Source organism: Juglans regia, chromosome 1 (genome assembly GCF_001411555.2).
Source record: "Juglans regia cultivar Chandler chromosome 1, Walnut 2.0, whole genome shotgun sequence".
Classification (NCBI taxonomy): domain Eukaryota; kingdom Viridiplantae; phylum Streptophyta; class Magnoliopsida; order Fagales; family Juglandaceae; genus Juglans; species Juglans regia.
This window is the reverse complement of record NC_049901.1, coordinates 15,428,202-15,450,026: the sequence shown is the minus strand read 5'-3', so window position 1 is coordinate 15,450,026 and position 21,825 is coordinate 15,428,202. Positions and strand designations below refer to the sequence as shown.

Sequence of the window (21,825 nt, the reverse complement as noted above, 5' to 3'; positions counted from 1 at the left end):
AGATTTGCCCAAAATACAGAGAAAACTTTGAATAATATTGATTAATAGTAAAATTTGAAATTATTTTATCAAGCCCACAAGCCAGACTTAAATAGCTGCCAAATTCAAAATTATGAAGATCTTTCCAAAAATAAAAAAATCTAAATTCTTGTATGAGAAATAAATATATAAATAAACAAGAATTCTACCAAAAATTTGGTCAAAATCAAAATCAAAATCACTTTCAAACTTGAAACTAAATATTTACTAGCAATGCAAGAATGAGCATAGATATATGATTCGGGAGAAAATAACTAATATCATAAATATATATTATTTGGGAGAAACTAATGGATATTATTCTAAAATGATTTTAGGGAAAATAACTGATACCACATATCAATTTGGGTTTGCACCATTCTCATCAGGTTGGAGAGAATTCACCCTCGAATTCTAAACTTTCTTGCCTCGATCTTTTGGATGTCCAATTATACCAATCTTTCTTTCCTTTTATTGTATCATCCCAATGATCGTAGAAAAATTAAAATTAATTTAATCGGCTCGAAAGAAAATAATATTGAACATCATATACTCCAAAATTAAGTTTCTTTCCCACATCTCAAATCCAAAAAAATTATTTTGCATAGGAGAATTTGAAAAAAAATCTTCAACTCCAATAAAATCAACATAGTTAATTGTCTCAAAAGTTGTTTCGTGATCTTTAAACTTCAAAACTTCACCAACGTTTTCTTTCTCCAAATTTTCTATGTTTTTAATGAATATAGTTATCTTATCCATTATGTTATCTTTATTAGGATAGGTATAGAGTTTCACCATATGGAAGAATGTCCATCCTCAAACTCTTTTTCCTCAGAGTACTAAATTCATTCAACCTCATGTAATAAATTAAAAAAACCTTCAGCTTGAAGAGTGCCAAGAAATTCTGGTAAATCAACTCTAAAACTGAGGTCCCCATGACGCTTCTCCCAACCACGGTGCTCTCAGAATAGAGCACGATTGTAATATGAGTTCTCAAAATTGAAAGTGGAATTGTGATCTTCCATCTCACGATCACCGATATCCTGCACAGTTAGACGCTAGGTTAACTCTACAACCTGTCTCTACAAATCCTCAATCATCAATTCTTAACGCTATGATCATGGTGTAAGACTTCCTCGTTCGGAACCTGCCCACAACAACCACGACCACCAACCATGGAAACTAATAAGATATAACCTCATGAAAGATACTTAAATTATGATGCCAACTAACACCGGATAGAATTTAGATTAATTCTGACGATTAGTTCCAACAGATAATCGAAACAAAGAAGACAAGAGATTTGTCAATATACAGAAACAACTTTGAATAATATTGATTAATAGTAAAATTCGAGATTATTTTATCAAGCCCACAAGCTGGACTTAAATAGCTGCAAAATTTAAAATTATGAAGATTTTTTCAAAAATAGAAAAATCTAAATTATTGTATGAAAAATAAATACATAAATAAAAAAAAATCCTATAAAAAATTTGGTTAGAATCAAAATCAGAATCACTTCCAAACTTGAAACTAAATATATACTAACAAGGCAAAAATAAGCATAAATAATATTTTTAATGACCACTTCTTGACCACTTTCTTTTCTTGTCTCATCTTAGCATGCAAGTTTTTCAAGGGATGCAAAGATGGCAGCTTTAATTGATCCATTAACAAATTAGTGGCATATTACTTTGATTAAGGAATTATTTTCAGAGGCAGAACACACAAAGAAATCCTTCAACAAAAAGTGAGTCCATTGGGTGGTGAAGATAAATTGCTTTAGAACAGTACTACATCTGGTTATGAAAGTAGAAATAAGTTTGAAGGATTTTCATTACTCTCGGGGGGAAACACAACCCAGCAATGGACAAAGATCATCTATTATTAATGAGAAATTATTTACATCAGTCTACTATTGGCTGCGTTGAGGATAAAAAAAAAAGAACATCACGGTGTGTGGAGAGTGTCGGCTGATGTATAGTCGGGCTCATTATTAATACTTGACATTCTCCTAAGAAATTTTTCAGTGAAGTTTAAATCAAATAGTAGACTTTCTGATACAGCCATAACGATGTCGTTCCAATTGGAAGGTGATGCAAAGCAAATAGTAGATGTCATTGTGGCTGTATTAGGAAGTCTAAATCACAGGGCGAGTTTGTGGAAGACACCAAATCTATTTTGTTAACTATGGTTGCTTGGAATTTGAGTTTTGTAAAGAGAGAGATTGCTCATTGTCTTGCCAAGGCAACTCTAGGTCTCATTGTTGATACTATTCTAATTGAGGAAGTGCCTGATTTTCTTTAGCCACTTGTGGCTCTGGTTGTAACTCTATTTGATTAATGCTAATATATATTCTAGTTTTTTTTTTTTTTAAATGATAGTTTACATTAGTTGTGTGAAACAACATCCTTCTAGTTGTGGGCCACTACTAAACCCTTCGAATATTTTTTATATATATATTTAGGCATCGTTTGGATGTTAAAATGAGATTAAAAATTTGTAAATAATAGTAAAATAGTTTGAATAAGATGTTTTATAGAGTTTTAAGAAAAGATAGAGAGACAAATTCACTCAGTACATGTTTGAGATTGTGGTGAAAAATATAACTTATAACTTTAGGGCTTATAGCTTATAACTTAAGTAATAAGTTCTACTATTAAAAATTATTTACTATTTGGTAATCATATATTTAAAACACTTCCAAACATATTACATTTGTTTGGAAACAAATTAAAAAATTGATTTCAGAGATAGAAATGATGATTATTTAAATTTTCAAAGATTATGACCATATTTTTGAAAATTTGAAAATTGTAATTATCTTAAAGTTGTATGAGTATTTTTCCATTAACAATCTTTTTAAAATTTGAATTACGTTTCATATTATTTGAAAAAACACGTTTGAGAAAAAGTATCAAAATGATGATTTTTCTCAAACGTATTTTTTAGTTGATTTGAGACTAAAAATACTTAATATATAGCATTCAAACAATCTAATTTTTCCATTAAATAACTTTTAAGACTATTTAAGTATTTCTTAAGACTCATACTGCAACCCCAAACAAATATTTAATTTAGGTCCTCGTTTGGATTGATAAGTGATCTTATCTCATCATTACAATTTTTTTCAAATTTTCACACAAAATATAATAAACAATTCAACTTTTTCAAACTCTAAAATAATAATAATATTAAAAAATAATATTTTAATAATATTTTATTCAATTCATTTAAAACCATTCTTCTCATCTCTTAATCTAAACGGGATCTTAGAGCATTGGTATTGACTCATCAAATGAGTGCAATATTCAAAATTTGATGAATTTATATTAAAATCATTACATTGGATTCACCAAATGCTAAAATATGAAACTTTGAGCTACAATGCATTTTAATTCATTTTTAAATTTGAAGATTCACTATTCACACTCTATAACCATTATTTTATTTACTTAAATTATTATTTTCCAATTTTGAACCACAATATATTTAAGTTAGGAAATAATTATTTGAATATCAAATTAAATTATTAATTAACATATAATTAGTGTAATTGTAAAATATGAAAAATAAATAAATTAAAAATATTATTATTATAAAAATAATATTATATTATTATTTTGATGAATCTAATGATTAATCCAATGTGGGATTATGGATACAGAGGTTTTAGATTTATGAAAAATATATACTTTTCATCAAATTTTAAAGATGAAAATGATGAAACCAATACTAATGTTCTTAATATGTATAGGACAAAAAAAAAATTATTTACATAAACCTCAACACAGTGTATTGAGTTAAAAAAAAAAATTGAAACTATGATATGTGGAGAGTGTAGGCTGATGTATAGGATATCTGTTGGACAAAATAATGATATTTTACCTTGATCACGTGAAACGACACACAACTAAACCCTTCGAATATTTTTTATTTTTTTATTTATATTTAGTGGGGGGATTGTGCAACAAAGGTCGCAAGATACCCTTTCTAGAAACCCAAGGGTTTGAGAGGGAGAGAAATGGAGGAAGAGGAGCACGAGGTCTACGGAGGGGAAATTCCGGACGAGGGGGAGATGGAGGGAGACATGGATTCTCACCACGCCGACGTCGACATGTCCACTGCTGAGGACGACGCTGTTAAGGTCCTTTATTTTCTCTTCTCGTTCTCTTCTTTCTTTGTAATGGATCTTGTTTTGAAACATTAAAAACCCTAGCGATTAATTCGACGCCTGGTGCATCAAAACTTATACCCAGTAAATTGTGCGATTGTAGAAGTATATGATGTGTTTGTTTGTATGTACGTAATGCTGCAGGAGCTGGACGAGATGAAGAAGCGTTTGAAGGAGATGGAAGAGGAAGCCGCCGCTCTTCGCGAAATGCAGGCCAAGGTCGAGAAGGAAATGGGTGCCGTTCAAGGTTCGAATTGCTTTCTTTGTTGTTTTACTTTTGAGATTCCGATGTCTTTTCTGTTTTTCTTTGCTGAGAAGCCGTTGGAAAATATAAGTAAATAAGATTTGTGTTCTTAAATTGCAATTATTTTAATTAATGGTGCTGTACTGGCTGCTTGGGTGGAAGATTGTAGCAAGCATTATTTATTCTATTAAAAATGGATTTTGCACATGATGTCTATTATTTGGGGATCTAGGAGGAAGTAGAGTGACATCAGTCTAAAAGGTTTAAATTTTGAAGCCGACTGCATGTGACATGGTGTTGAATTGTTGTTCAGATGAAATTTTACTGTGTATCGCGAAGCATGAACTTATAGTAGTGGTTTTATTTAATCTCGTTAAGACTAAAATTGTTAAAAGACTATTTTTATAACTTTCTTTCTTTTATTTTGGTTTTTTAATGTTTTAAACATGTGCCTGGTTTTGTGCAGACCCTGCCAGCGCAGCTGCTTCTCTAGCAAACAAGGAGGAGACAGACGCACGATCGGTGTTTGTTGGCAATGTGAGAAAATAATTGTTTTTTTTCACTCTTGCTCTTTTCAAAGCATGCCATGCTTTTACATCAGCAAGTTGGATACAGTGTCCGCTTATGGGATTCATGATGTCTTATCATGGACCTTTCTTGGTCTCTTTCCGCAACTTCAAATACTTGTTCTATAATTGCTTAGTCTTTCAGAGAAACTATAGTTTTATTTTATTTATTAATTGATGTTATTTTTCTTGTTTTGGGCATGATAGTATTGCTGTCATTATTTTGCAAAATCTTGTCTTCATAACAAGTCTTGTTCACATGCTCTGTCACTATAATGTGTGTTGATATGCCTGCAAATTATCTTTCAATAATGAAGGTCTGACCCAATTAGGATATGTGAACAAGCATTTCAAGAAAAGTGATAGAAATATGTTAGTTGCTCTTATTGGTCTAGAGTGGTTGTATTTCATTTGGATTTACTTTGATGGCATAAGCTGCTTATTGTCTTGGTAAAATATAGCAGCACGATGTCCTTGGATGTTGTAACAATTATTGTAGTTTTTAGCTCGTATTTTTCTTATACCATCTGTTCATCACCTGGGAGAAGTAAAATTACAAATGATTTGGAAGAAATCTTTTACTACTGAAATGATTTCTCCTATTATATAGATTTTGTATTGCAATTAACCACATATTTGTGCTTTGGATGAATGTGGATCGGGTTTGAGAAGTATAACCTGATCCCATCACATAATGAGATGGGATGGAAACACATCCATATGGTCAGAGTTTATAAATTCATAGAGGAAGCTACTGCCGGAAAGAGGGTATTTCTCATATATAGTGCATCACTGAAGATCAGTTTGGATGTCATACCAGTGAAACTGATATAAGGCATTAACTTGGTATATTTCATTGCAACATGTAAACAAAGAGTTAGAGTATGTTAATTGCTTGTGTAGATATTTTCTACAGATTTTTTTTCCCATAACATACCTGAGATGTATACAAATATAAGTTAGAAACAAACCTATTACGAATTATTACCTATTCCCATATGCCTATGAAGTAGGTGATGTGTGTGTTTGTTTGTGTCTGTCTGTCTACAACTTCTCATATTGTGTCAATGATTTAGGATTTTAAGGAGCAATGATGTCTATTTTGACATGTTTAATGATATATAATTACATATAAAAAATGATAGATAATTGGATTCATCAATCTTCTCCTTTCATCTTATATTGAGATATGAAACTCTGGGGTATGATTGTTAAATATAAGCTTATCATTAAAGCTGTGGGGATGTAATTGTACATTTCATCCCTGAAACTATGTTCAGTATATATTCTTTTGGGAAACATTAAAACCTCTCTTTTTCTTTTGCTGTTGTGGGTGTGGATGCTTCCTACTTTAGAGACATGATTTGACATAATGTCTCGCTATTATCGCAGGACGGTATTTTAGCGCTGGATGGTTTCATTGTAGTTTGTGGGTGAGCCAAAGTTATTCTGGCGTTGTTTAGGCGTGCAATAGAGGGAGATTGAATGTCTCATGTTTGTTTCAAAATATATAAAAAGATTACAAGAGAAAGTAAAATTCGAAAAAAAAAGAAATTGAGGAAAAAAATCTCAAAAACTTCTGAAAAAAGGAAAAAAAAAAAAAAAAAAAGAGATAGAAAAGCATGTGGAAAGGAAGGGGAAAAAAGAAAAGTAAGAAAAGAAGGAAAGAAAAGAAAAGGTGAAATATGGAAAATGACATGAAACTGAAAGTTCTATGTAAATGTTTGATCTTTTCCATTGGAACGCCGGAATGGAAGAAAGTATATGATGCAATATAGATGCTTCAACTTCCAAACACCAGAGGACAGCTTTTAATTCATTGGAAGAGTGAAGGCAACTCTTGGGCATGCAATCGTAGTTGCAGAGCCTTTGCTGCTGCTGGCAATGATGGTCTGTGGTGCATCAAAAATGTTTCAATTGGAGATGGCGTGAGGGGTACAAGATTGCTGCTTACTTGTCGCCTTATTTTCTTAATTTTTCATCTGAATGAAAAACTATCAATATTTCCTGACAGATATGATTTTGTTTTCACTTTTTTCCCTTGTACATATGATGTTTCTGTCGATTGTCAGAATATTTGTGAGCTCTTTCATGGATTACATTGATTATCCTTGAGTAAAGAAAGTATCTCTATTTTTCAGGAAAGCCCTCTAGATTTCTAGAGCTGGCTATTCAAATATTTGTCAAAGTTATACTTGCCAAAAAAAAAAAATTGTCAAAGATATATTTCTGTTTGTGCACCAATTTTCAATTGGGTCTTCTTTTGCTCTTTTTGCTTGTTTTTTAATAAAATGTTTGATTACTTATCAAAAGAAATTCTAATGATTTGATGGCTTGATCATTCTGTCAGTTCTTTTTACTTGGGAAAGTGAGATTTTGAAATATAATACATGTTTTTTAGTAAAGATTATGATAGGAGGTTGCTTCTGCAATACTTAGGTTGAAGATCACTATGAAGACATGAAAATTCTTTTCTTATTTTAAAAGAAAGTATTTTCTTTGATGGTGACACTTGCCACCAAGATGCATGAAAATAAAAGATGAATTGTCGGTTCCTTTTAGGGAAAATTAAGAGGAGATTTCCTGCCAAAGGAAATCTTATGTGTGCATCATTGTTGTCAGAAATTTCATCCACTGATGTTTTTGTTACATTACCTGTGGGTTTCAAATGGCAAAATGTCCCTTAGGCCTTTATCTCTAGATCTCTCACATACCCTCGCAAAGATGATATATTTAATTATTTATGGCCTAATATCTGTTAATTGCTCCGATGAATCACTAGATAGCTATTTCAGTAGTTTCTATGAATGTTAAACTTGATTTTCATGAATTGAATTTATCCATTCTTAAACTTGTTAATCTTGTCATACTTTTTTTTCTTAAGTTGTCTGTAATCTTTTTTCTTTCTTTCATTCTTTTGATACATCATACATTAGAGTTTTGTACGATGTTCAATTTGCATAGTTATAGTTTTGGTTGACATACGTCAAGTTACAATTATAAGCATTCAGGAAGAGGATTGTATGTGGGTAAATGTGTGATGGGCTGTCTGAACTCTGAATCAGATTGTTTGGTCATGTCTCTAGATCTTTTTTTTTATAAGTCGTCTCTAGATCATATTTTGCTGTGAATAATCAAGAGTTTGTGGTGTTGGTGGTGGAAATTGGAAAAGATATACATTTGTAATATGACTAGATTTATTGGGATGTCATGGTACTATTTGGTTTTCATAGGCTGGATTTTCAGGCACGGATCTCATCTCACAAGAGGAGCAAACATACAACGTTGAGATATTTGAAATGTTTACTTCATAAAACCTGATTTTTTTCGTGCCTTTTTGTTATGCTGTTCCCACCTGAATAACCGAGTTTTGCTCTTCTTTTGGCTATTTTTATAGCACTGCTCTCTTTAAGATTTTGTGGTTTTTTTTTTCTTGCAGGTTGATTATGCGTGCACGCCTGAAGAAGTGCAGCAACACTTTCAATCATGTGGCACGGTAAACAGGGTGACTATTCTGACAGATAAATTTGGCCAGCCGAAGGGTTTTGCTTATGTGGAATTTCTCGAGACAGAAGCTGTTCAAGAGGCCCTCGTTCTGAATGAGTCCGAATTACATGGTCGTCAATTGAAGGTAATGTGTACTGGACTTCAACCCCAACCTCATTGCATAAATTGAGGATTTCCATTTTGATGGCTTCTGTCGTTGGTACGTCTTGATTGTGTGATATATATTTTCAGGTTTTGCCTAAAAGGACCAATGTTCCTGGGATGAAGCAGTATCGTCCAAGGCGTTTTAATCCTTACATGGGGGGCCGATTTAGGAGGCCATATGTACCTCCTTATTTCTACTCCCCTTATGGATATGGGTATGTTACTCAATAAGCTGTTATTTTACAATTTTATGCATGTTCACAAATGTGCTGATTGGTCTTCTTGTCTGCTTGCTTTTGTTCATTCCGACTTCAAAACCGCTGCAGCAAGGTTCCAAGGTTCAGAAGACCAACAAGATACATGCCTTACTACTAGGAGCACATTTGCATCTTCAGACTTTCGATTTGGATGCCTGCAATATTCAAGGTTCAAAAAGGCCACCAGATATATGCATTACTACTAGATCATTTGCATGTTTATGTTTAGACTATTCATGTTTGATGGATGCTGTCCCATCAGGGCATCCTGGAACTATCCATATATCTACCCCTCCCCCTCCCCCCCAAAAAAAAAGAAGAAAAAAATTGATCTCTAGAGAACATGTGAAATGCCAGATATTTTTGTCTGTGCGTCATGTACTGTTATATTAATGGATAATCAACTATATGTTAAAAATGAGAATTGAATTTTTCGGGGACTTTGGAGAACGAATACCCACTTGTGCTTGTTAGTTGTGTTTAGCTGGTAGTTTAATCCTGGTTGTTCGTTTATCTAGCTGCTTAGGTTATGTTCGGTTGAACTGTTGGCATTCTGATTGGGATGCACAAATCAACTTTCAACTCTCTTTTTGAAAAAATAAAAAATAAAAAATGCATTTTTAAACATAAGTGGCACTAACTTTGCCGATGTTCTCTTTGGTGTTATATTCGGTGAACTACTGATATTTTTGTATTAATGGGCGGCCAGAAAGAGAACAAAATCGGTGGGAACAAGATCTTGTTCCATTCTAAGTTGGCATTAATTTAGTTGAAAATATAGGTCGCGTGGTCATTATTTTTTATTATTATTAAAAGTGATTCCATTAATATATACCAAAACATCTATTAATCTTTTTAAGAAAGATCATCAAATTTTTTAAGCATCTTAGCTCTTATAAAATCTTTTGACGTAGTATCAGTTTCATGTCTTTAGCTTCTAGTTCTAGAGTTGTTTTAGTGTATAGTATGTACTCGGTAATCGTGTCCAGTAGTCAAACAAAGAAGAAAGTACGGATACATGATGAGGTGTAGTCTTGTATGCTTCCCATTATTTTCAATGCAATTTCCTTTCGTAGTCTAAAAGCAATTAATAATTGAAGAGACAAGGGCTAAATCTACAGTACACCCCCTATTCACACACGTACACGTACCCCAAAATAGGCTTTGGTTAGGATTTATTGAGTAATATTGATCGATGGAACATGGCCAGCCTTAATAAGCCTACGTATCTTTTTCCATCATGTGGTCCTGTTACCTGTTACCGTACGTGGAGTTAGTGCTGCAAGCCTGCAGGCTGCATGTGTATCATGTTTATATATTTATACACACAACCATAAACACCCTTTCCTCTTCCATCAAATGAATTATATATATAATATAATAGGCGGAGATCGATCGTATGTGACAAAGGATCCTCCTTCCACCAACCCTTTTTATTATATATAGTTGTGATGGGAATGCAGCTTCCAACTGATCATGGTGGGAATTATATATGTGGCTCAGAATAGTTTATATATCTTAATTTTATCGGTACGTACGTTCTATCTAAACCGGATCGATGAATTAAGTTATATATTCAGCCTCCTGATCAGATCGTGTAATATCCAAATTAGAACAAGAAGTAGTACTACTCCATGGATCTTGGACAGTACCATACTATACTAGATAGCTAAGGCCGGCGGAAGTACGAACGTACAAATAATATTAATGTATAAATTAATCCAATTTCTATATATATGTTTAAACCTATTAATCGAACCAAAACTTGATAATCTCTGTCATGAAGAACATGCATGAGTTGTTCAAAGGGGTTGGTGCATGCATGCAGCTGTTTTCTTCATATCAATTATTGTGGGAAATTAATTTCGGTAGATGCAGATCAGGGTCCAGCCTCCCCGCGTGCAGCTAGCTACCTGGGCAAACATATATAATTGAGAAAAATGTTTATCTGATCCCCACCCCCACATGCATGTCATGGCCGGGGGTATCGGATCACATGGACTGTCTGATATATATATATATATATATATATATATATAATATTAGAAGAATTAAGATCAGTTCAAGAGACGACCAAAACGTGCAACGTATGGATCATCTTGTTTTTTTAATTTCGTACGAATATTCATTAATCAGTCTTAATTATACTACCCGCTATATATATATATATATATTAATTTAAGAGAGCGATAGAGAGAGAGAGAGAGAGAGAGAGAGAGCAAATTGTAAAGGAGGGTACGTACTGGATGTGTGTCGGATCAGTGATATTTAATTGTGGTTCCACCTAATTATAAAGAAAAATCTATTACATATATATATATATATATATTCCGGCATTGATGATCAGATGGCCACGTGATTTTGGGAGGAGCATGCATCATATACCTAATTTTCAGCTTATAACCAATTTTCAGCTACCATGCATGCATGCATGCATATATATACAAGTACGCGTCGGCAACTAACTTGGGTACTACTAATAATTATAAGTTCAAGTGAAAGCAGCTAATTCCAATCTGGCACTGGCAGTCATGCATGTAATTAATTAATTCCATCCCTTGCTTGATCTCTTCTCATGTGGAGTCCGCCTGAGATATTTTCTTTTGTATTTTTTCTCCCATAGCGAGAAAAACGCACGAGTACTGTACTGCATGGCTGGATAAGTAGTAGTACTACTTCTGGGTGAGATAAATTTATAAATTAAAGCGATCGAACTGACCATGATGGACGTTGGTAATATATATATAGATTCTCCTCGATCGTTTCTTTTTTTTCACCTTTAAGACGATCAGATCGAGGCTTCTTAATTATGTCAAGAACCATCTATATATCGGCCATGCAGGCCCTAGTACTTATAACTTAAAGAGTGTACTTTTATTGCTTTAAAATTATACTCGAGATGATCACTTTAAGCCATGATCAAAATAGCAACTAAAGTCGATCTTCTTTGCAATAAGTAGTAGTACTCATGCGTCGTTTGAAAATCGATCGATGTTGCATGTGTAATTTCAATGTCTTTTATTTCTAGACTCTTATTCTTGCAATTGGTCATGATGTCTCCTATATGTACGTAGTCACCGAGCACGACTAGTACTGCGTCTCTAATCTGTATACCCGCTGATTTATAATCAATGCAATATATATCCTCAATCTTAAAACATCTTAAAATTAGACCTCGATCACCACGCACGTACAGTTTAGCTTTCTTTTTCAAATGACAGTTGGACTCGTTTCAATAATAATAAGATGAGATAAAATAATTTTAATTGAAGTAAATAAAATATTATTATAATATTATTTTTTAATATTATTATTATTTTAAAATTTAAAAAAAATTAAATTATTTTTTATACTTTTTATAAAAATTTTAAAAAATTATAATAATAAAATGAATTAAAAGTGTTTCTGTATGAGCCTAATTGTTCTTTCTTTTGTCGAGAGCAGACATTTGTTCTTACTTTCTTTTTCGAGAATATAAAGAACGATGAGGGCATGAAAAGCTCCAGTACTGCTTGCTTTTTATGACAGTTATTTCCTTAACATAATCATCAAGGAATATTATGATCCATCCATTTTCTTGATACCACGCATTTATACCCATTTTATAATAATTGTACTTGATCTGTGTGTTGTATTGGTTATGTCACCCTGGCCTCCTTTTGTATTTGATCACAGCTTTTTAGTTTAATGAAATGATTGCTAGCTAGTTCAAATCAACAAATCATTAATGCAAGAATCAACACGTACATATATACCAGTTCATCCATCCCATTTCCAATGCCATATATAATAGCCGTTTTCTTTTATTTATTTCTTTTAAAATCTTAAAACGATTACTTGGTCTGATGATCAGACGACATCCACACATAAATACAGAAACAAATTAAATTCAAACCCAATTACTAAATAAATTAGGAATACAAAGCTGCTCCCCCAAAAACCTTGCATTTGCAGCTGATCTTAAATGTAGGAGACCATGGATTTGCTGGTATTGCATGCAATAATCAGTCATGGATCCTGCAACACAAGGTTTTTAGTAGACAAACCATTCCAAATTTATTCACTACCAAATAAATCATCATTGCCAATCGTCTAGAAATGATGAGGTACTTTGAAACTATCTAAAGGCTCAACGAAAGCAGACGCTGAGTTCCAATTCTTCTCTTTCTAAGCCGCTCTGCAATGATGAAGGCTAGTTCGAGAGACTGAGAAGCATTGAGTCTTGGGTCACAGTGAGTGTGATAACGTGAGCTCAAATCATCAAAAGTAACTGTTCGAGACCCTCCAATGCACTCTGTCACATTCTGGCCAGTCATCTCCAGATGAACTCCACCAGGGTGGCTCCCTTCTTGCTCATGCACATCAAAGAATGCCCGCACCTCGGCCTACCAGAAAATATGACATTAAGGGCAAAAATTAAATAAATAACTGAGAGGGTTGATCTTATTTACACCTAGATGTTACTTGGGATAATTTTCTAGGAAAGGTAAGAGTTTCACATGCACCCAAAGTTTCACATACAACCACCTCAAAGTGTGTAGTAGATGACCATATCATGTTGACTAAATGGACTTTCTTGTCAGGTGGAACCCTTAACTCTTGGACTGCTCACCAGCCAGGACCAGCAATGTGCTAAATGTTTTTTGATAAGTGCAATGTGCTAAATTGCTCTATGTATGACGCCTCTTTTACATGCACTACTCTTTAATAGTTTTTTGGAAGAATGAAAAGGACTTAAATTGTTTACCTAACAGAATTACTAATTAGAGATATGACAATCAAGCTACATATTAGCTCTTGAAGGTTAGAAACGTTGATTTCCACAGATTGTGTTAGGTATCCGATTATAAACCGATCTTTCCAGGGGGCCAGATATTTGGTTGTACTCCTTCCTACTATATGGAGGTTAAGTTAAATATAAATAGACTGAATATTTCCATTTCTGTGCTTCTGAAAACACCCAACTGCTGTACTTATGGAAAGCTATCCTAAAACTCGAGAACTATGAGTGATCAATATGATGTAAAAAAGTTGGAGAGAAATAGTACCAAAATTGCATCAAAGGGACGTGTTTTAAGTCCACACGGTGCCTGTATGGTGTTTCCGTGCATTGGATCACAGACCCAGGTCACAATTTGCCCAGCCCTGCGAACAGCTCTGATCAAATGGGGAAGCTTAACTCTCATGTTCTCGGCACCCATTCTTGCAATTATTGTAATCCTTCCTGGCTTGTTATGGGGATTCAGGATTTCAATGAGCTTGACTAGGTCATTTGGATCCATTTTGTTGCTCACCTGCATTAAAAAGTTTCACCTTTAGCCATCTTAATTTTTTTCGCAGCAACAAAATTACTTTAAAAATAGTACCAAGCATCAATCACAAAGAAAATAATAGCATATTTCTCTTCATTGACAAGTGCAACGAATTAAAGCCTCAACAGCTTAAATTAGTCAAATAGAATCAACAAAATTCATCGCCATCAATTTTGTGTATAAACATTTTACTAATTAGCATATACCAACTGATTTTGAAAAGGTAATAGTTATCATTTTGCGGAAGACCATTCTAGGATGTACTAGAGGTCAGCCGTAATACTACCACAGATGATGATAATAATTGATAAAGACTGGTGAGACTAAACAGGGCACTTACTGCAAAGTTTTAATCTGTTTTCCCAGAAGCATGAGTGAACATTAGAGAAACTGAGCTCAAAGTTGAGTAAGAAATAATAAGGAAAGAGAGGATGAAACAGACGTAGTCATTATAATCAGATTAGTTTTAGCACTTTACAGACATCCCAGGATACGAAATTTCTAGGTTTTAAGATACCATAGACAACTAACAATTTTATACTTTGTCCCATCTGATCTAAGTGATGAAATTGTGGATGTCTAACATGAGCAATAACTACTTATCAAAAGAATATAATGAGCAATGATAACTAGATCTATCAAAAGGTTAAGAAAACCGCAGTTACGCATACCTTGATTCCAAGAGGATTGGAAAGTCCCCTAAGGAACTCTATATGGGCACCATCCAGTTGCCGGGTACGCTCCCCAACCCAAAGCATGTGAGCAGAGCAATCGTAGTACAGGCCGGAAGTTGAATCCTTCCTAGTGAGTGCTTGCTCTTAAGGCAAATGCAAACACTCATGGGACGTCCAGAATTCAGTTGTCCTCATTACAGGGTGGTCAACAGTAAGTCCCGCAGCAGCCATGAATCCTAGGGCCTCATCAACCCGGTGAGCCAATTCCTGGTACCTGTTTAGCCATCCAGCCAACGAACTTGTTAATACTTCAGTGAATCTTAAATCATCAAAGCTCCAACGACCCCACTTACGAGCAAAAGAAAGATCAATAGCTTCTGGACAAGATCACTTCCATATTGTCAGACAATCAAGGCTCATTGAGTGTAAACTGAAAGCTAAAACATTATAAATGTGCTTTTACTAATGGGTAAAAGAAACCAAGACTGGTTTAACATAGCATACCTATCTCCCTGCTCGCTGTGCTCCGCAAAATCAAGATTCCATTCACTAATCCTCTGTATTGCAGCATATCCTCCTGTGGCAAAGGCCCTAAGAAGGTTGAGAGTCGCCGCGGATTGGCTATAAGCCCTTATCAATCTCTGGGGGTCCGGAGTCCTTGATTTCTCATCAAAAGCATCACCATTTATGTTGTCCCCTTTGTAACTTGGCAGCTTCACTCCATCCCTTTCCTCAAATGGAGTCGATCTGGGTTTCGCAAACTGACCCGCCATTCTCCCAACCTAAACAGACCAACCACCATAATTCTCAACATAATCCAAGCCGATACCAAAAACTAAAATTATCGAATCTAACAATGATCATATGTAGTCAGCACAAGATCCCGCCCAAAACTGTCAAAAACCTACAATTCAAAATTTATAACATACGCGTAGACAAGCTCAAAAGTCCAAGAAAAGAAATACCGACCCTAATGACAGGCATTTGACCACCAAACATGAGAACAGCACCCATCTGAAGAAGCACTCTGAAGGTATCCCGTATGTTATTAGCACTGAACTCCTTGAAACTCTCGGCGCAGTCCCCTCCTTGCAAGAGGAAGGCGTTGCCCATGGCCGCCTCGGCCAGCTTCTCCTCCAGGTGCCTCGCCTCACCTGCGAACACAATGGGCGGGAAGGCCTCGATCGACTTCAAAACCGTCTCCAGGCCCTTCTGGTCTGGGTACTCAGGAAGCTGAAGCGCCGGCTTGGACTTCCAGCTCTCCACCGTCCATTTCAAAGGAGAGACCGCGACGGGCGGCGGAGACTGCTTCGTGGAGGGCTCTGCAGCGTGGACGGCGGAGATGCGAGTAGCGAGGGGCTTGGAATCATGTGCTTTGGTGGTGGGGACGAGAGAGTAAGTGGGTTGGAGGTGCGGTTGAGAGAGTGGGCGGGTGTTGCTGTAAAGGGATTTGGAGGAGAGAGTGGCGGCGTTTGAGAGAGCCATTGTTCAGCAAAGTGAATTTGCGTCTGCGGGAGCGCCCTGTGTCTCTATATATCTCTCTTCTTCTCTCTCTCTCTCTCTCTCTTCTTTTGGGTTGGATTCTCTCTTTTTCTTTCTTTCTTCGCCTCCTTCTTTCTGTACAGAGAGAGAGCGCGTATTTTTGGGAGAAACAGAGGAGGGGGTTTTATAATCGTTTAAGAGCGAAAGAATAGGTGGATGGGCTTTCGGCCTTCAACAGTCCAACGGCAAACTCAAGAGTGGTGTGGAGGCGGGTAGTTAGCAAATGGTCAGTGGGGGTACGTAATTGAAATGACTTCTTCTACGTACTGTTGTTCGATACGTACAGTCTTCTACGTACTGTTATTTCTCTTTCATCAGTTCGATTTTTTTCTCGTTAATTTGATATTTCTTACTCATCAACTCTAACAGATCGATCTCTCTCTCTCATTAAATATCTCCGCATCAATTATATTTGCACGCCGTTTATATTAAGTATTTGCAACAAGTATTTTTCAATTGAAATACGTGAGGTACGTGGTGAGGGTTTCTTTAGTAAATAACTAGAAACCCGAGAGAGGTGTCGTGCGGAGAATTGATATTTTTTTGAAGAAAACAAATATTTATAATTATGAATTGAGTAATTGTTACATAATTGATTTAAAAAAATAATAAAATATGATATTCACAAAAAAATTTAATTTTTTTAAAAATAATTACATAAATATTTACATATTTTATAATTATATATAAAATTACTCGGGTCGACACTTCAATCTAACACGGTGACACATACGTAAATGATTGAGCCACGTATGTGCCTAGTCCTACCAACCAAAACAAAAACATGCGTACGTGGTATAAGTTAAAATGGCCGAATTGATTTACACAGGAAAAAACACGTGTGACGTCACATGGTTTGATATACATCCATATCAACATACGTCATTTTATAATTTTTTTTATAGTTCAAATATATTTTTTTTAAAATAAGATTGGCAATATATACAAGTCTAATGTCATAACCGTCCTGATTTATGTACAAATTTTTTATAATTATATAATCAATATCACTTTATTAAAAAATCAATTAATTTTAAAAATCTCTTTTATTTTGTATAAAGTTATATAATTATTATAAGTTAATAATTTTCTTTGACATGTAATACTAATAAAGCTTCATCATACATATATTGAAATTGCCAATTAGAATATTCTGTTTTATCCCTTTTTTACAAGAATTTGAGTTGTTAAAATATATATATATGTTGGTTTTTTCCCCCAATGTATCCAAAAAAATTTATAATTGATTGTACCATTGAATGACCATCTCCTTTGTAATGTGTACTTTCAGCTAGATTGTGTTATATTAAATTTATAATTTCGGAATGCAAAATGTAAAATTAATAACAATTTAAAAATGCAAATTAAGTATAATTTAACGATTTCAAATTAAGGACGTTAATTGAATATTTTACAAGAAAATTGAAGTGGAGAATTCAAAGAAATTGCTATTTTACATAGATTATTAATTAAGACAGCAATTTAACTCATGATATATAAGTAAGGATATATTATAATAAGACCATATATCACTTTGAAGGGAAACTTCATGTATCACATTTTTATTCCATTACGATGAGATGACATTGATCGCCATTAATTTTATTTTATTTTTTTATAATAAAAGATGATACAATGGTGATAAAAAAAAAGTGCCATATTTTAAAATATAATGGGATGAAAGTGTGATATGTAACATTACCCAGCCTTGAATAATGCTGGTTGAGGAATGTTCGGCAATTGCAAGTTTGAAAAAAAAAAAAACTAAGTAGGATTTGAGTCCCATGATGATTTTGTAACAAATTAGTACTTATAGATATTAATTAGATGATAAATGATAATTGAGTTTCAAAGTTAAAAATACTAACACCTTGGAATTCCTATCATTGAATTTGAAAGTAATATTTAAAAAGTTTCCTATAACGATGTGTGAATATTCCATGAATCTAATATTAATAATTCCTCTAAATCCAAATTTAAGAAATGTATGTGATCATGGGAACCTGAATTTTTTAAAATATGACTAAACTTTAAAATGGCAAGGAACTTGGCAAGATTCATAGGATTATAAGGAGATTCTCATATTTTCTCTACTTTTAGATAGTACAACTCATTTCTTTATAGACAACAATATACCTAAAACTTTGTTACAACTTGTTTTACAATCAATTAATGCAAGCATGCATGTCGCTTCATTAAAATAAATTTTAATATATATATAAAGAATAAGTTAATGTTTTAGAAAATGTTAAATGTACTTAAGAAAAATTTACAAAAAACTTATTTCTCCACGTATCAGTTATTGATATGCTGAAAATCATAACATTTTAAATTCAAAATTTGAACTTAAAAAAAAAAAAAACTAACAAAATAAGTCTTGTAAATAAAACTATAAGTACATGCAGTAGCACTCCTCATATGTTTTTCTCATTGTTTATTCTTTTAGTAATATCCATATATATGTTTCCCTCTTCAAGAACATAAGATTGCTTGATCCAAAATATTTAAAAGCTAAACCGAAAACGAATGGGAAGAAAAACTGTGTATAAATCGGTTTTTTTTTTTTAATTTCTTTTCCCAAAGTAAAACTATGTATATAATTAATTTGATTTGTTTATTTTTATGTCTCAACTCTAACTAAATATCAGAATCAATTCACGATTCCACTGATCTATGCGAAATAAAATATTGCGTCACTTTTAGTACTACTATATATAGATTTTATATATAAATATCAAAATTGTAAGAAAAAATAGTTTAGAAAACCATAAGAATTATTAGTTTAAATTTTTGGAATAAATAGTGATTTAACATGTAGTCCTGAATTTGAAATCCGAATCTATATTTACATGCACTTATTAAGAATGAGTTAACTTACCTCGCATGCGAGGAGGATAAATTTACATATTTCAGCTTTTGATATATACAAGATAGAGATAATTTTACTACTATATATATATATATGAAAAATAATTTTTACAGTTTTAGATTATTTACATTCAGCACACTCATTTTTTTTTAAAAAAAATGAGTAAATTATGGGATTCACTTGAAAAAATTATTTATTTTAATGGTGAATTCCACTTTTTGAGCAATAAATATGTAGTCCTGAACTTGAAATCTGATTCTATATACATACGAGTAGTGCTGCTAGGTTTGAAGAACATGATGCATACATGTATATTCAAAGAATCGAAAAGACTCTGAACTGCATGCGTTTGGAGATCGACTTCTAGCTTTCTGTACTCTCGTCATGTCACCATATTATATATAATCTTATCTATGTGTTGAATAGAGTAAACAAAATTACAAACTTATACCTATAAAAATATCACTTCAAATTTTTGCTTGAAACCTTCAAATTGGAAATATATTAATATATATATATATATATATATATATAATTCCTTACATGATCGGACATTAAACAAATATATATTTCGCCTGTTAGCACCCGATCATAGCTAGCGCTGTTACTTAATTCTTATTATAAGCATTTGCGGGATATATATATATATAAATATATATATATATATATATAATATCCGATTGATTAATTATTCCCTGTGCATAGATCTAAATGATCTTAATATATATAAATATATATATATATATATGTAATAAAACATGATGATCTTGCATGCATGGGATAGAGTAATAATGTAAAGTAAATGGTGAAAAAGATCTCCGGCCCCTCATTCATGATCTGCGCGCATGATCTTAATCTGCATGCATGTGATCAGGTTTTTGCAACTTGCAACAGTCGAGCCATATTATAATTTTAAGCCAGAAGAGAAACAATTAATATGATTGATCTTGTATATATATATATATATATATTGTTTGTTTGCTTGCTTCACCAAAAGTTCGATCCTGACCGATAAGTAAACGTAAAAGTCGCCAAACCCATGCACTTATATATATATTGGCTGACTTACAGATCACCGATCGATCGAGAGGCAGGCGGCCAGTGGCTTGAATATTATTTCCTATGGATTATTAATAATATTGACTGCTAACCTATTTGATATTTCTGTACCTAAAAATAAGGAAATGCAAAGCTCATGATCAGTAGTACTCATGCCATGTGTCAAAGTCATCATCCCCGGCCATTAAGATCATTAATGTTAAGGAAACTGCTACACCCACATAAGATTGTTATCGAAATCTTCTACCGAAAGATGAATGTATTTTTGTCTTTTTCAAGTATTTTTTAAACACTTTAAACATTTTTTAAAAAATACAAAAAAATAAAAAATTCATTTAAAAACACTTCTCTAAATTGTACGCACGTAATCTTACGTACGTATGCACGTTTGTTTCATGCGTACTCCGATGAATGCTAAACCTATAACTGAAATGGTAGTACTGATATATCCATATTATAATGATGGGCGCGCGATCTAGTTCGATCCCAACAAGATGTCTTCTCTCTGTTTTTTTTTTTTGAGTTCGTTGGGGGTGCATGACTTCCAACAAAATGTCAACCTCTAAGCCTGATCAATTAATTATGAGCATAATTTATAATTTGATCTCCCATTCAACAATTTGATTGTCGGCCGGCGCCCTCCCATGCATGCATGTGATCAATATAATACGACCGTAAAACACGTACGAAACAAGGAGTACTAGTACTGATTTTTATATTTATAATTTGAAATCGACATTATAATTGACAAAACGCCCAAAACAAAATTCCAATTAATTAAGTACTACTAGTACTGCATGAGCGGCGTAAACCATCATGATGAACCGTGATACACAAGGGTACTTACGTAGTACTACGTACGAACATTAATAGAGATTTTAGAAAGTCTTAATGATGATCGATGAGATAATATATATAGAATATTTATCACCTAGGTTTGGATCTCACTTCCTCTCAATCTATTATTATAATTTTTTTAAATTTTAACACAAAATATAATAAACAGTTCAACTTTTTTAAATTTTAAAATTAATAATAATATTATTATAATAATATTTTATCATTTCAACTCAATTCAATTTAACTCAGTTCAATATCCAAATGCAACTCATTAACATTTTTTCTTTCTTTCTCGTGATTAACTAAAAAAAAACAAAATTGGAGGTTGAATTTTTTTTTTTTTGTTTGCCCTATTTGAATCCGATTGTAATAATATAATTACTCGTAACCTGTCCAGACGTAATATGCGGTATTTATGATAAGAATAACTATTTATGAAGAAAATAGATTCATTTTAATAAAAAATAGTTACAAATAAATAATTTTTTTATAATGACTATTAGATGATCAGTGCACGTATATATAAATAGGGACAAACTGATGTCATGAAATAAACTCACCACCCACACATTAAGACCTAGCTAACCAAGAAGCGTTAATTGTATTAATGTAATTTTGA

General features: G+C 33.1%; 3 protein-coding genes across 3 annotated transcripts; 1 reads left to right on the top strand and 2 right to left on the bottom strand.

Annotated features, from left to right (window-relative positions):
- The first annotated feature begins 3,985 nt into the window (after nt 1-3,985).
- Nucleotides 3,986-9,370, top strand: LOC109014561 (polyadenylate-binding protein 2-like). The gene is made up of 6 exons (XM_018997075.2): nt 3,986-4,165; nt 4,337-4,439; nt 4,903-4,973; nt 8,442-8,633; nt 8,741-8,868; nt 8,980-9,370. Exons 1-6 carry the CDS (start codon nt 4,043-4,045, stop codon nt 9,026-9,028), a joined length of 666 nt encoding a protein of 221 aa, XP_018852620.1. The 5' UTR covers nt 3,986-4,042; the 3' UTR covers nt 9,029-9,370.
- Nucleotides 9,371-12,676: 3,306 nt separating this feature from the next.
- On the bottom strand, nt 12,677-16,533 carry LOC109014560 (phospho-2-dehydro-3-deoxyheptonate aldolase 1, chloroplastic-like). The gene is made up of 5 exons (XM_035694533.1): nt 15,866-16,533; nt 15,401-15,678; nt 14,894-15,170; nt 13,959-14,204; nt 12,677-13,295 (listed from the first exon to the last, which is right to left on the bottom strand). The coding sequence occupies exons 1-3, from the start codon at nt 16,379-16,381 to the stop codon at nt 15,041-15,043; spliced, it is 924 nt and encodes a 307-aa protein (XP_035550426.1). The 5' UTR covers nt 16,382-16,533; the 3' UTR covers nt 12,677-13,295; nt 13,959-14,204; nt 14,894-15,040.
- Nucleotides 13,032-14,980, bottom strand: LOC118348394 (phospho-2-dehydro-3-deoxyheptonate aldolase 1, chloroplastic-like). The gene is made up of 3 exons (XM_035689945.1): nt 14,894-14,980; nt 13,959-14,204; nt 13,032-13,295 (listed from the first exon to the last, which is right to left on the bottom strand). The coding sequence occupies exons 1-3, from the start codon at nt 14,978-14,980 to the stop codon at nt 13,032-13,034; spliced, it is 597 nt and encodes a 198-aa protein (XP_035545838.1).
- Nucleotides 16,534-21,825: the final 5,292 nt, after the last annotated feature.